Raw genomic sequence first — 16,385 nt, forward strand, 5'->3', positions numbered from 1 at the left:
CCCAATCTGGGACCCATAACGGACAACCCTTGTGTAAATGAGTCGTCTCCAGCCACCAAGTGAGGGAGAGTCGAACCTCTGGTGAGATGCGGATCATCTGAGACTTTAGCTGATGATACTGACCATCCCAATGAGACAGAATCCATTGATGCAGGGACCTGGAGTGGAACTGGGCATAAGTCACCATATCAAATGTGGATACCATGGAGCCCAGCACCTGCATTGCCAGGTGAACAGACACTTTGTTTGTCGAGTAGACTGCGCACGCGAGACTGTAGTGTCGCAATCTATTGAGAGACTTCAGATTCAGGATAGGGCGATGTGACCCATTTGCTTTCTGAACCAAAAACAAAAATGAATAATAACCCCTTCCCTGTTGGGTCACAGGAACAGGGTTTACGACTCCCGCCCTCAGGAGGGCCCCAATAGAGTCCCGGAAGGCTGAAGACCTGACCAGGTCTAAAGGTTGGGTTGTACCAACAAACCTTTGCGTGATGGCATAACCCTGAGAGACCAACTCTCTAACCCAGGCTTCTGTTGTGGTCTGATGCCCGGCCTGAGAAAACTGTAGGAATCAGCCAATCCTGAGCCCACCCAGGGGAAGGCCCGCCCCATCAGGCAGTGGGCTTACCGTCCGGCTTGGAAGTGGGACGCTTGGCTCACCAGGACTTCGTTGTGGGAATTATCCTGTCTAGAGGAAGACTGTCCCTTTGCCCTACCCTGTGGGCAAAAGAACCGAGCTGACGACTGCCTATACTTAGGGGTAGAAGGCAACCCCCGCAGAATTAAATGTCGTCAAAGACACTATGTCATCCAGCTCTGGTCCGAACAGTACTTTCCCCACAAAAGGCAAGGAGTCCAGGGCTCTCTTGGAACCTGTATCCGCCTTCCAGGTTTTCAGCCAAAAGGGTTCTTCGAGCTACAACTGAAGCTGCCAATACCCTAGACCAGAGGTTCCCAACCACGGTCCTCAAGGCACACTAACAGTCCAGGTTTTAAGGATAGCCATAGTTGAGCACAGGTGTCTTAATTAGTACCTCAGTTATTTGATTTAACCATCTGTGATTAAGCATGGATATCCCTAAAACCAGGACGGTTAGTGTGCCTTGAGGACCGAGGTTGGGAAACACTGCCCTAGACGCTAAGATACCTGCGCATCTGACAGAGGGAAGACAACTGTTCTCTGGTAGCATTAGGCATGCTATCGTCCAGAGACTTCGTCCATTCTACCGTAGCCTTGGCTACCCAGGCTACAGCCATAGCTGGCCTGGTAATAGCTCCAGATAATGAAAACACTGACTACAAATAGTTATCAAGTTTTTTTCATCTGTAGCCTCCTTCAAAGAGGATGCAGCAGGAATGGGTAACGTAGAGCTCTTGATCAATCTAGTCACGTGAGCATCTACTGATGGGGGAACTTTCCATTTGTTACATTCACCCTGAGCAAATGGATATCGAGAGGTTAAATTCCTTGTAGTATGGAAATGCTTATTTGGAGCTACCATGCTTCAGACATAAGATCCGTCAGTTGTTCAGACTGAGGAAAATAATCTCTAGCCACCTTCTGACGCCTAAAGACCGGAGTCGCTTTCACCGGCACCTCCTCTTCCTCTATACTGAGGACAGATCTAACCACTCTCACCAGAGAGGGGACATCCACAGAGGATTGATGGTCTTCCACTGAGTAAGACCCAGAACTCTGACTATCAGACTGTGATGAGGCAGCAGAGTCAGAATCCTGAGGCAATGTCTGAAGAGAACCTCTTATGCCCCTGCTTCTTTACTGGCACTGGTCTATTCGCCTGCACCACCTGCTGAGTGGCTATAGATGGCAATATACTCTGACTAGAGTGAGCAGAATATCAAACCAACAGGGATTCATAGGGGACATGTACATAGAAGGATGCAACTGCTGTGGGTATCCCACAGTAGGAGGGAATATCGTGGCAGGAGCACGCAACGCTGCGACAAAACCTGCGACCAAGACACCACCCAAGATGGCTCTTGTGTAGGTGCAGGTGTACCAGACACGAAAGGTGGCTGTTTACAACAGGCACTACACAATCCATCCTGCACAAAATCCTGTTCAGACAGGCCTGCCAAACAAACAATATTTACATGACTTGAGCACCAGAGGCCCACCCTTCTCACCTTTATTCTCAGACATGCTAAATGTGTGATCGGTATAAGGTGTACAGTATGAAAGCAAAGTGACTGACTTGAAAAACCCCACACACCTTTCAGAGGGATGAGGAGAAACATAGTGATTGTTTTTTAAACTGTCAGTTATACCTAAGTCACATACAATGCATGAACACAAACATTTGCTATTGCAAATTGACTCTGAATCAACTGACCAGCCCCGCCGGGTATTGGAAGGATATAGAGCGCTGTATACCAGACCCAGAGGAGAGGTATACAGGGAGACAGAGCAGACCTCTGAGACAACCAGCCTGCAGCAGTACGCACAACTGTGAACTGCGAGTGTCTCACACACGAGGTGGACAGAAGTAGCAACCCAGAGGCAGGAATCCGTATCCGGAAGTTGCGTCTAGGTCGGAGTGACCAGGGGAGCGCCCATCTCCCCATAGCTGCAATTTTGACGGTACGCTGGCCTCACAGTAGTAGACGCTAACTAGTGCGCTCTAGTGCATCTACTACCCATCCCAGGCGATAGACGATATGGCCCCGGCCGCCTTAGTGAGTACACCCGTAGCCGCCCCTGGTGCGTCTCCTACACCGGGGGCCTGGACTGCGTTGCGCACAATTCCCCTCACGAATCGCTTACCTGCTTCTGTGTCCAAAAAAAAAAAAACCTACAAAAGTTTAAAATATAAAAACAAAAATTATTTGGGGTTAACCCCCGGAATCCCGACGCCAGCTTCCCAACCGTAAGTAGAGGGGTTAGGGCTTTGGGTTAGGCACTAGGAGGCAGATTAGGTTTTGGCTGGGAAGGAAGGGGGGGGGGGTTAGATTTAGGCTGCGTGGAGGGAGGGTTAGATTTAGGGGTAGAATATTTACAGACGTGTCAGTATTCAAACTGTTCAATTCTGTTGGGATGCCAGCGTCGAGATATTGACTGCCGGGATTCCGTACCCAACCCGACACAGGGGTCCCCCATACTTCATCATCCTGTACCAGGCTCAGTGAGTCAGTCCTGGTTGTAGAAATACGGGGGACAAAATGAGTAGGGGTTCCCCATATTAGCCACAAGCAGCAGAGTCTTTCTAGCGGGGTTGTAATGCCACAGCTGTGGGACGCGTTTCACTGGGTCCCCCGGCCAAACTATTATCACCCCACGCTAGTAAGCAGAGGCCGGGGATCCCTGGGGAGGTGGGGAACCCCCTAATAAAAAAGGGTTCCCCTTCTCAAGAGCACCCCATGCCTGGGCTGATACCCCGGGGCTATCCCCGGCACCCTTGGCAGGTGGATGACAGGTTGATTGTGTGAAAAAAATCTATAAAAAATATTGTCCTTTACATAAGAACTAGAGGTTCCAACAAGCCTCCCCCACATTCTGGTACTTGGGAGAACCACAAGTACCAGCATGCGGGGCATTAAGGGCCTGCTGGTACCTCTAGTTTACCTGCTAAAGAAATATAAACACACACAAAAGTTTTATTTTATTACACATGCAGTCACTCATTCACTCACACTACATAATTACCTTGTCCCTAGCACCGGTCTTTCCACTTGTCCAGTAGAAACAAGATAGTGACCTGTAAAAATTAAAAAGAAAAAAAAAAAAAAAAAACATTCTCACCTACCCCTTGTCTCTTCGGTCCTTGTAGACATCCTTGCTCTTCTTAAAATACAAAAAAGGTGGACCACCGGACATAAGGTACTTAGAGCATGACGGCACAGCTGCTGCATTTCCCATAGAAATCCACTGACTGAATGTTCATTGGCTGAGAGAGGCTCTCAGCCAATGAGCGGTTTCCACCTTGGACTTCCATGATGGGAACCGCTGGGTTACTAAAGTGCACCAGGGATCTCCGGCCTGGGCTAACTAGAGTAGGGTGATAATACTTTGGCCGAGCGACCCAGTGAAGCTGGCACCTCGGCTGTGGTATTACACCCCCGCTAGAAACAACTACTCATTTTGACCCCCGTATTTCCACAACCAGAACTGGCTCACTGAGCCTGGTGCTGGTTGATGAAAATATAGGGGACCTCTACGTGTTTTTCACCCTGTATTTTTACAATCAGAACAGTCTCAGAAATGCCAGGTGCTGGTTGTGCTTTTAGGGGGGACACCCCACGTAGTTTTTTCAGTTGTTATTTTAACATTTTTCTAGTTTTTCTAACAAAGAAGCATGCCCGGATCTCAATGATCTGTGCATGCTTCTGTATAATTCGCACCTACTTGCTAGCCAGAAGCAGGTCTATTTTTTTTCAAGTTTTAAGTGGGTATTATTGTGCGAGTTAAAAACTTGCAATCTATTACATTGGCCGAGTTGTATGTTTTCCATGGGACAACATCTGGATGCGAGTTTCGGAAGTGCGAGTTGCGGGGTGTGAGAAACATGCAAATTTACATGTTCTCGTACCTTACTACATAGGGCGAGTTCTACAAAATGTGTGAGTATAGCACTAAGCTCGCACATTTACAAAAATCGGACCAGATCACATTTAGCCCATAATTTGTAGTGGCAGGCCTTATACCTACTGGCATTTGATTTGCATAAACACAATAAACAAACACACAAAGGGGGAATTCGATTAGCTGCGATAAGCCATTTTTCGCAAATTTGTACTTATCGTGCAATCCTATTATCTGCGACTTTTCGTGGGTGCGAATTCTCCATACCATTTACCGTGAAAAGTTTTCACCCCCTCTTGAATAGATGAAAAGTTGTGCAAAACCCGTTTTTGGCTAAAAATGTCGGGACATACTTCAGAACCGCTGGGTACCCTCCTTAATGACGAAGACAGACTAAAATTTGGCCAATAATCACGTCATTTTTTTTTTGTGAAAAAGTGCAAAGTGCAGGAAAACTGGTTAGTTGATGTGTTCAGGTATAAGGGGATTTTTGGTTACTTACCGTTGAATCCTTTTCTCTGAATCAGGCTGGGGCACTGGACTTTTGGGGTTGTAGATGGGACTGCAAGTAGCTGGCACTTAACAAAACTCTAACTTTAACCCAAGCGTCTCCCCTCTACAACCCAATGACTGCACTACAACTTCAAAAGTTCTTAGTAAGGAGAAGCAGTAACTCAGTGACACTGTCATAACAATAACCAAATTAACGGTACCACCGGGACAGACGTTGTCAAAATTACTACGCAACACGACTGAACGTGAGGGAGGGAACGCAGTGTCCCCCTGCCTGATTCAGAGAAAAGGATGCGACGGTAAGAAACCAAAAATCCCCTTTTTTCCTTCATCAAGGCTGGGGGAAACTGGACCATGGGACGTTCAAAAGCCGCCCCAGGGGACAGAACGCTCTGGTTGTCTGACCGGAATACTGTAGACCAAAGTGGGTGTCACCGAAGGCAAAAACAAGAAACCTGTAAGAACACGCAAACGTGTGGACAGAAGACCAGGTAGCTGCGCAACAGACCTGTTCAGCCGAGGCGCAGTGGCGCGCTGCCCAGGAGGTCGCCATCGCCCAAGTAGAATGAGAAATCTCACAGTGTATGCCGGCGACATCTGCGGCTGGCAGCCGGCCAGATAAAATGTCTGTCGGTCTGACAGGCATTTTGTCTGGCCGTGTATGCCCAGCATTAGGCATTTTTGGGCATCCCCAATTTAAGTAGAACATTTATTTTGAAAAAAATTAAATAAAACACTTGTTTTCGATCAGTATTTGACTATTTTAGAAATATATATATATATAAAACAGACATTCGACACAATTTAAGTACTACAAATACTTTTACTAGGGACACTTCTATTTTGTTATCCTATATCACTTTGCCTTTTTTGGGGGTAAAGGATGATTTCCCCATTTTCACCTATACTTATGGCAGGTAAAAGCAGGAAGTATTTTAGTGTGAATGCTGCTTTGTGGCTTTTGGGATTGAACTGCGTGAAAACAGCTACGTGCAGAAACGCAATAAGGGGAATTCACGCAAGAAAGGTTACCGCAATTTTCCAACCAATTTCATACCCCCCCAAAGGCTTGCCAAATGCAAACACTTCAACTGGTGTCCAATGCAGTTTTCAATGGATAAAATCATCTTAAAGAAAAAAAAATAATAACTGGCAAATTACCAATAATCACATGCTACTTACTCTATACATACATCACACCACCTGTTTTGTTAAATATAAAACTCTCAAATTGATCTACAAACAGATTCTATGTAATTACATTTTCTTTAAAATGTAAGAGCTGAAATACATACCAAAAACAAGTATGAAGAGGGTATTTAGAGATACTACCCAGAAGACATGTTCCTATGTACGAAATACAAATCAAGAGGCATTATCACTAGCAAAAAAATAAAATATAACTACAGGTAACATACAGTACTTGAAAAAGCATAATTTCTTAAAAATTAATTATGAACATCTTGCTCACAGAATGAAAATATATTGTTCTGATTCAGTAAAACATTTATACTGTAATATATTTTCAGGGCAGCAAATTTTATTTACAAGCTAGTTGTTTTACTGGTCACATCTGAAACAAAGTTTTTTTGCTAACTAGTATATAAATCAAAACATTAAATTCTTCTGTTTTGCCCTAGTTAATAACCCTGGTACTGTACTTGCACATGGTAGATCTATCAATCAGAGAACTGTAATGTCTGTATTAGAATGTAACTCCATTGTGTGCTAGCAAAATAAAGACAGACAATGTCCTACCAGGAAAACCAGAGATCCATCCAGCCCCAGCATCTAAAGTAAAATAAACATTTTCAATCACTATCATACAATATCTATCATTATTAAATACAGAGACTAATAATAAACACATTTATGATAATTAATGATAAATTGCCACTATGCAAAAAACACAGTAAATGCAATCCCCTGACATGGCTACGTCACTTATATTTTTTTTATACCCAGTACCTAAAAACGCAATTAAAGAGAGTGCTGTACATCTTTGTATACCACAACCCTAATTTCATGTACCATGTTTGGAACCCCCCATGGATGTGTCCTTTTGGCAACGTGTGATGTAGAGTTGCTCTACACGAGCATCCAACATAAAATGGGTATTCAATCAATTAGATTCTTCCTTGAAAAGTTTGGTCATTTTCTTGTCAAATTATTGACTTTTGTTTTGATGAAAAAAAATTCTCATCTTCAATGACCGTTTCTACTTACAAAACAGAGGCACGGCAATGGGGGCGGCTTGTGCCCCCATGTATGCCAATATATATTTAGGTTGGTGGGAGGAAACGATAGTTTTCAGTGAGACGCACGAGAAGTTCACTTGCCATGTACTGATGTGGATAAGATATATAGATGATCTCCTGATAATATGGGATGGCCCCCAGGACAAATTTGAGGAGTTTATTAATCTTTTGAATCAAAATGATTTAAACTTGAAGTTTACCTATGAGGTAAGTGACACTGGAGTAACGTTTCTGGATCTTAATATACGAAGAATGAAGGATGGTAGGATATCAACGGACTTATATCGTAAACATACAGCAACAAATAGCGTCCTGCATAGAACTAGCTCACATTTTCCACCAGTTGTGAAGGGGATTCCGAAAGGGGAGCTCCTACGACTCAAAAGGAATTGCTCCGATCCTGTGCAGTTTGCTTTCAGGTCTGAGGAACTAACCAATCGATGAATTAATAGAGGATATAGTAAAAGAGCTATTAAAAAAGCACGATATGAAGCAAATCAAAAGGATAGGAATGCTCTCCTATATTCCAATCGAGTTAAACCCAAGGAGCCTGAAGTGGTTAGATTTATTGGAGATTTTTGCACAGAATGGCAAGAGATCCAGCGTATTATACAGTAGCATCGGTGCGTACTGACATTGGATCCAGACCTTGATAAGGCCTGGGGACCAAGAGCCGCAATTAGCTGCAGACGTTCAGCAAACTTGAAGGATAGGTTGGTTCAGAGCCACTTCACAATAAGTGGGAGAAAGGAAGCAGCGATCAAAGGCTCACATAAATGTGGGAACTGCAAGGCTTGCAATTATATGAGTCGTACTAACAAATTCCTAGACAAGTATGTTAAAAAGCACGTTATACGTGACTTTATCAACTGCAATAAATCCCAGGTAATATATTGTATCACATGTTCATGTGAAAAGCGATATATTGGCATGACAATGGAACCCCTTAAACAGACGGTACTCGAACATGTGGGAAGTGTGAGGAATTCAAAATTGTATTTGAGTAAGTTTAAGCAACTGACCTCGGTTGCCAGACACTTTCATGACTACCATCAGTGACCCCAAATATATGAGAGTTCATGGAGTGTAGAAATTACAGCTTGGCATTAGAGGCGGAGATATTACGCAAGTATTACTCAAACAAGAGAGTCACTGGATATTTCTGCTAGGACGACTACAACCAGAGGGACTTAATGAGAACATTAGTTATGGGGTATTTCTCAGGCAATAATATCAGAGAAGGGTCTAGATAAGGTACTTGAATATGACGGATGATTAATGAGAATATATTATATACTGGAATTAACTTTATTATGTATCCATATCAAGGATATGATTTCAGACAGGGGATTAGTGAATATTATTTTTCACATTCTTTTTTATATATTCTAGTTATCTGTGTGGTTTCACTAGTTTTAGTATTAACCCCTCTTTTTTTTTTCTCTCTTTACTCACTGATACCTATACATTATGATAGACACAGTCCATTTAGTCACTATAAATTCAATTTATGTAAATATAAATTATACACTATGCAAATTATTAATTCATAGTTATATCACTTATAATATTCACATAAAGATTTGAGGTGGTTTTAGTTCACAGCACTATTCAACGGTGTCTTCTATGTATAAGGATAGAAGATATTAATTCACATGATATTCACATAATACCAATGAGAATTTTGTTATATGATTTATTATTATATGCCATTTAATGGATTTAGAATTAGACACCTGGTCTTCAATAATAATGATAGGTATAGATTAAGTGATTTGCTCAATTCAGTATTTTACATATAATAATCACAATCCTTTTCCCTCTGACCCTCTACTTTTTACCCTATAACCTCTATATTCGCTAGAAGTATCGATGGTGAGTGCTGATAAGGTGATATTATTGTTAGGTAATCCAGCTAGGTATTTATTTATATATTTCCTTTTTATATTTTATTTATGTATATATATCCTTTGTATATTCCTATCATCTCTAAAGTAGAGGCAGAACAGCCAATGAGGAAGCCGACAGGCAGATCTCATTGGCTGCACAAGCTGTCAATCACGAGCTTGAGCTGTATTGACTAGAATGAGTGTTAGTCATTTTTATATTCTTTAGAAACACGGATGATGAGTGCCTATATGATGATAGCAACAAGCCTAGCAACAAGCAGCCTAGTCAGATAGTTACCAGAATATTTACATGTTGCCGTTATCTTCTAAACAGAGACAGTGCAGCCAATGAGAAAGCTGACAGGCAGAGCTCATTGGTTGCAAAGCCTGTCAATCGCGAGTGGTTTTCCCATTAGCTGAGGGGAATGTCAGTCATAGCCAGGGTCACTGACTGGTGGAGAATCATGTTATAGTAAGAGGCAACCCGGAGGTCGGGTTGCACCTACGATTAAGCGGAAAGCGAAACGCATGTCAGGACTGAGGGACACGCTATGCTGGCGTGTCCCATGTGTTTTTAAATGTTGTGTCTCCGCAAACCAGGCTATTAAGCTGATATATGTGACCGATTGTTCGCACACTAAACACAGACTTGTAATAGACCCATCCTCTGTATTAGGTATACTTGTATACGCTGTGAAAGGATGTTGATTTATGGGGAAACATGACTCATTACCTAATGTGATAAGAGACTGAATCAGTGAAGATTAAATTACTAAAGATTAAAGAAAACATCAGTCTCTAACATAATATGAGGTGTTTATAATGCGCATGTGCCATTCACCTGACTAGTTAAATGGATTAATCTTTATATACAAATCCAGCACATGATACTTTGAGAACATAACATTGTATCATCTGAGTTACATCTATGGTTTCAAATGACAATAATAGCATGAACACTTTAATCTGAGGATTGTGACTATATTAATCAGGTCTGAGGTCTATGATATAGCCTTTATCTGTGATATAGTGGACTTTTGTTATATTTAACCCTATCAGCCCCTGCAGCATTTAACTACTTGATTTTTGTGTCTCTGAATTAACAGTCCTTTATTAATAGATAACACTATTTAGTGTGATAATTACTCCATTCCGGAATGAATCATTAATTTAATTGAACTGCATTCAGGGTTAATATGCAAGTTTGTGGCAATCAATAATTGTGGAGACACCAACTTTTTAATTCACGAACACATTTTTTATTAATAACCATTACATACATTAATAAATATAATATAAATATGACACATTAATTAACACGTTTTGGTTTAAATTTTAAGTTTTAATATTTTGCTGACCTTATTTTAAGGATTTATTCAAAGTTAAATTTTAATACAGTGTATGGGTTACTAATGATATACCCCTTAGCTTTATTAATCCATGAGTGCCCCGTTATAGGAATACTTGGTCTTCTTTTTGAATTGTGTTTATATTATTATTTCTGGGTGCACCTCCCCTTACTTTGATGGTGTATTTATTTCATGAATTGAATATTGGGGAAGGATATACTATATAAAAGGGTCTGTGCAGATTTTTTTTCGATTAACCCCCCCATAGTTAGACTGCTGCCTCTCACTAGCAGCCATGAGAGCATAGGACCTGATTCATCATGGATTGCAATTGCAACAGCGTATGCACCGCAGTGCACAGGCCAGGATTACGATACCATTGCAATCACGTACGTAGACAGAAAGTCATCTGAAAGTGAGTGATGAGATGTCAGCGTTTGGGGGTGATGACAAGGGAGTGGTCGGAGAAACGCATACGTGCCTGTTCGTTTGAATGCAGTTTCCTAGGCATGGATAAATTAGCCACTGCGACGGCATTAGCAGCTTGAGTACTCACTGCGTGCGACGAGATTTGCAATTTCTGAGACATCTCCTGTAATTCTGCATGAGGGTCCGATGTTACAGATGTATACGCAGGACTGCGAGGTCTTACATATGTGAGAAAACAAGAGATATGGTAAGAACTTATCACTGTTTCAACGAAGTCCATAGGGTCCACAGGGTTGACCTTGGGATATAGCTGGATCTGGATCCACGGGCACCACGCAGTTAAAACTTTGCTGCTCCCAGGATGCACTTGGGTCCGTCCTCCTCTATACCCCGCCCCCGAGCCACAGGCACCTCAGTTGGTAAGCAGGCAAGGCCGGAGGAGAAGACTAAACAGAGAGAAGGAAGACTGGAACACACAAGAAACCATACTCACAGAAATGGGAGACGGAAAACCAGTGACCAGCCACACAGCCCATTTGAAGCCAGGTGCGTCAGGGCGGGCGCCCTGTGGACCCTATGGACTTCATAGAAACAGAGATAACAAAGGTAAGTTCTTACCATACCTCTTGTTTTCTACTTCAGGGTCCATAGGGGTCCACAGGGTTGACCTTGGGGATGTCCCACAGCAGTTCAACTAAGGGTGCGGATGCTCCTGTGCTGAAAGGAGCACCCAGCGCCCAAAGGATGCATCCTGAGAGGCGAAGGTGTCAAACGCATAGAACCTCAAAAACGTTTGAATTGAAGACCAAGTGGCCGCCTTACACAGCTGAACAGCAGAGGCGCCACGTCTAGCAGCCCAAGAGGGACTCACAGAACGAGTGGAATGAGCCTTAACAGAGGCTGGCACAGGTAAACCCTCCTGCGCATAAGCCTCACAAATAATTGAATGAAGCCAACGGGCTAACGTTTGCTTGTTGGCAGGCCAACCCCTCTTATGAAAACCGAATAGGACAAACAATTAATCAGACTTCCTAACCGAAGCAGTCCGGTCCACATAGATTCTAAGTGCCCGGACTACATCTAAGGAAGCCTCACCAGCTGAAAGGTCAGGTGACTGAAAAGCTGGCACAACAAGTTCCTGATTAATGTGGAACTTCGAGACCACTTTGGGCAAAAACTCAGGACGAGTGCGGAGCACCGCTCTGTCCTGGTGAAAAATCAGGAAAGGAGGGCGACAGGAAAGCGCCCCCAATTCAGACACCCTCCTGGCAGAAGCAATTGCCAGAAGAAAAACGGTCTTAAACGTCAGCCACTTGAGCTCCACCGACTCAAGAGGCTCAAATGGAGGACCCTGCAAGACCCGTAGCACCACCGCCAAGTCCCAAGGAGCCACAGGAGGCACGAAGGGAGGCTGGATCCTGAGAACACCCTGGAAAAAGGTGTGAACATCCGGTAGTGTAGCAATCCGTCGCTGAAACTACACGGACAAAGCAGACACATGAACCTTCAGAGAGGCCAGGCGTAAGCCGAGGTCCAAACCTGATTGAAGGAACTCCAAGATTCTGGAAACCCGGAATACCTGAGGATCATAGTTTCTGGATTCACACCACTGAAAATAAGTGCACCACACCCTGTGGTAAATCCATGCGGAAGCAGGCTTGCGTGCCCTAAGCATGGTACCAATGACCGAACTGGAGAAACCCCTAGACCTCAAGACGGCTGTCTCAAGAGCCACGCCGTCAAAGACAGCCGACCCAGATCCGGGTAAAGGCAGGGCCCTTGAGACAACAGGTCCCGACGCTGAGGGAGAAGGTACGGAGCGTCGATGGAGAGGCACCTCAGATCGGAGAACCAAGGACGTCTGGGCCACGCCGGAGCCACCAGCATGAGCATGCCGCCGTCCTGCTTGAATTTCCGCAGAACCCGAGGAAGCAGGGATATCGGAGGAAACAGATACGCCAGGTGAAACATACATTTCACCGACACCGCGTCTACCAGACTGGCGCCTGCGTCCCTGGTCCTTGACCCGTACACGTGCAACTTGTGATTGTGATGAAGGCCATCAAGTCCAGCTCCGGCAGCCCCCACCTGTCCACGAGTAGCTGAAACACCTCTGGGTGAAGCGACCATTCCCCGGGATGCACGTCGTGACGGCTGAGGAAGTCCGCCTCCCAATTGAGGACTCCGGGAATGAAGACTGCCGAGATCGCTGGAATGTGACACTCCGCCCAAGCAAGGATGCGAGACACCTCCGACATCGCTGCCCGACTGAGAGTTCCTCTTTGGTGGTTGATATATGCCACCGTGGTAGCGTTGTCGGACTGCACCTGAACCGCCCTTCCATGAAGAGCGGGACCGGACGACTGCAGGGCCCTGTATACTGCCCGCAGTTCCAGAATGTTGATGGGCAGAAGAGCTTCTTCCGCAGACCAACGACCCTGAAGTGTCAACGAGCCGGTCACTGCCCCCCAACCCCGAAGACTGGCATCCGTCGTGAGCAAGACCCAGTCCGGGATCCAAAAGGGGCGCCCCTCGACCAGATGAGCTGTCTGAAGCCACCAAGCCAAAGACTGCCGAACCTCCGGGGACAACACCAGCAACTGAAAGCGGATCCGGTGAGGTAACCCGTTCCATTCAGATAGAATCAGCCCCTGCAGGGGCCGGGAATGGAACTGGGCAAATTCCACCATGTCGAATGTCGACACCATGAAGCACAGAACTCTCATAGCCGAATGGACCGACAGGCGGCAACTGCTCAGGCAACTGTGTATCCGCAGCTGCAGGGAGGAGACCTTCTCAGGAGTCAGGAAGATCCTTTGCTGACGAGAATCCAGCAGGGCTCCCAAATGAACCATCCGCTGAGATGGAATCCGGGAGGACTTTTTCCAATTCATCAACCACCCGTGCGCTTGCAGGCAAGCGATCGTCAGGTGGAGATGTTGAAGCAGTACCTCCGGGGAGCTCGCCAGCAACAGGAGGTCGTCCAGGTACGGCAGCAGCCATACATTCTGGTTCCGAAGATGTGCGGCCATGACCGCCATAATCTTCGTGAAGACCCTCGGTGCCGTGGAGAGACCAAAGGGTAGCGCCCGGAACTGATAGTGGTGTTGAAGGATAGCGAACCTCAGATACTGCTGGTGCGAAGGTGCTATCGGAACATGGAGGTAGGCGTCCTGGATATCCAGGGACACCATGTAATCCCCCGGTTCCATCGCCAGAATGATGGAACGTAACGTTTCCATCCTGAACTTGGGAACTCTGAGGAATTTGTTCAGAGACTTCAAGTTGAGGTAAGGGCGATGAGAACCATTGGGTTTCTGCACCAGAAACAGAGAAGAATAGTACCCCGTCCCTCGTTGTAATTGAGGAACGGGAACAATGACCCCTGCTTTCAGCAAGGACTCTATAGCTTCCTGAATCTGTAAAGTCTTGGTCGTATCCTGAGAAGGACTCGTGCAGCAAAAACTGGTGGGGCGGTCTGTGTCGAAAAGACAGGGCGTACCCCTGGGAGACCACTTCTCGAACCCAGGCATCCGTGGTGGTATTGTGCCAGCACTGGGCAAATAGAAGAAGTCGGCCTCCCACTCTGGGGTCCCCCAGAGGGAGGCCCGTCCCATCAGGCAGAAGGTTTATCTTCCTGCTTGGAAGAAGGGCGCCTGGCACTCCAGGCCTGTTTCTTGGGCTTAGAAGCGGCCTTGGTTGCCGACTGCCTCGGGAAGGACTGACCTTTGGCCTTGCCCTGAACCCGAAAGGACCGAAAGGCAGAGCTCCGTACCTTGGTAGGTGCAGAAGCCGAAGGGAGGAAGGCTGATTTAGATTTAGCCAGAGTGTCCACAATTTTGTCCAAGTTTGGACCAAAAAGCAACTCCCCATTAAAAGGTAAGGCCTCCAGTCCCTTTTTGGAGTCAGCGTCAGCTCTCCAAGACCTCAGCCACAAGGACCGACGCGCCGACACCGCTGCAGCCGACACCCGAGAGGTCAGCAGGCTTGCATCTAACGATGCTTCCCCAATGTAGGAAGACGCATCCCTAATTTGTCCTATCAACGCTCTCTGGATCTCCGGAGCATCCTCCGGAAAGGTATCCTCCAAAGCGTTGGCCCAGCTCTCGATGGCCTTAGCCACCCAAGAGATGGCCATGGAAGGACGGGCCACCGCCCCCGAGAGAGAGTAGATAGACTTCAAACAAGTCTCCACCTTCCTGTCCGTGGGAATTTCAGGGAGGAGATCGACGGCAAAGGCAGCGTAGCGCTTTTAATTAAGCGGGTAACGTGGGAATCCACCGCGGGCGGAGTTTCCCACTTCCTGCAATGAGCCTTCGGAAACGGATAGTACGAAGCCAACCGTTTCTGCGGTTGGACCTCTTGCTGGGCAACTGCCAGGCCTCTGCCATATGATCCGTTAACTGGTCGGACAGGGGAAAAACAGTCGAAGCTACTTTTGCCTTCTTAAAATTTGGGTACTTTGACTTGGGGGCCGGCACATCCTCCTCAATGTGAAGGATGGCCCGCACCGCCCTAACCAATGCCGGCACATTAATGGAAGACAGCCTCCACCTCCTGGGCCCCGGCATCCGAGACAGAGTCCTCATGGATCTCCCTGTCATCCGAAGACACGTCCGTGTCCGTGAACTGAGCCACCAGTGAAGCCGGAACGGGTCGCTTGGACGCCCGTGGGGGCAAATCACTGTGCAACATAGATTGAAAGGCCGATGACGAAGCCGCCAGGCTCTGAACAGAGCTGGAAAGAACGTCCACCCAGGGAGGGGGTACCGCCTGAAGATACCCCTGAAAAGGTACCATCGACTGCTGAGGCACCGTGGGGGATTGCACAAATACAGGCAAACCCGCATAAGGACCCACAGTCTGAGACCCGGGAGGAGACTGCACCAGACGCGTCACACCCGGGGAACGGGGGATGGTAGGCTGGGGCAACGCCATAGAAGGGGCCGCAGTCGGGACCGCAAGTCGGTCCGCGATCGACGCCAGCACTTGCGTAAACATCGCCCACGGAGGATCCTGCGCCACCGGGGGTTTAGAAGGTCCAGGTACCAACTGGCACCGCCCGCACAGACAGTCCTGAGACAAATCCTCCCCGTCAACTCCTGCCGAACAGCGTCGGCAGGAAAACAACACAGGAGCCACAGAGCGCTCATTCTCCTCATCAGACATGACACAAACTTTTCGCAATAAAAGTGTATCACCGAAACGAGGTAAGGCGTAGAACACCTATGCACTCCCAAGCATGCAACACAAACAGCCCACCAACTGGTACTGAGTAGCACACCGCAGTATGTGACGGACCTCACAAATACGTAGATTTATATAAGCGAGGTTACACAGAAAGAACACCCTCCCCCACGCACTTGCGGGCCGTAGGAGAAGGAAAGGGATAGGTAAAAAGCTG

The 16,385-nt window shown here is 46.2% G+C and overlaps 1 protein-coding gene across 3 annotated transcripts in view; it reads right to left on the reverse strand.

Annotated features, from left to right (window-relative positions):
• The window catches only part of MARCHF6 (membrane associated ring-CH-type finger 6), a 222,465-nt gene that overhangs the window by 99,988 nt on the left and 106,092 nt on the right, over positions 1 to 16,385 (reverse strand). For all 3 annotated transcript variants that reach the window (XM_088442345.1, XM_088442346.1, XM_088442344.1), the window contains exons 9-10: positions 6,815 to 6,847; positions 6,352 to 6,403 (exon numbers count right to left, since the gene is read on the reverse strand). In XM_088442345.1, coding sequence (XP_088298471.1) covers positions 6,352 to 6,403; positions 6,815 to 6,847 — 85 coding nt within the window. The remainder of the gene's footprint in view (positions 1 to 6,351; positions 6,404 to 6,814; positions 6,848 to 16,385) is intronic.

Source organism: Taudactylus pleione, unplaced genomic scaffold (assembly GCF_031769625.1).
Source record: "Taudactylus pleione unplaced genomic scaffold, aTauple2 ptg000309l, whole genome shotgun sequence".
NCBI lineage: Eukaryota > Metazoa > Chordata > Amphibia > Anura > Myobatrachidae > Taudactylus > Taudactylus pleione.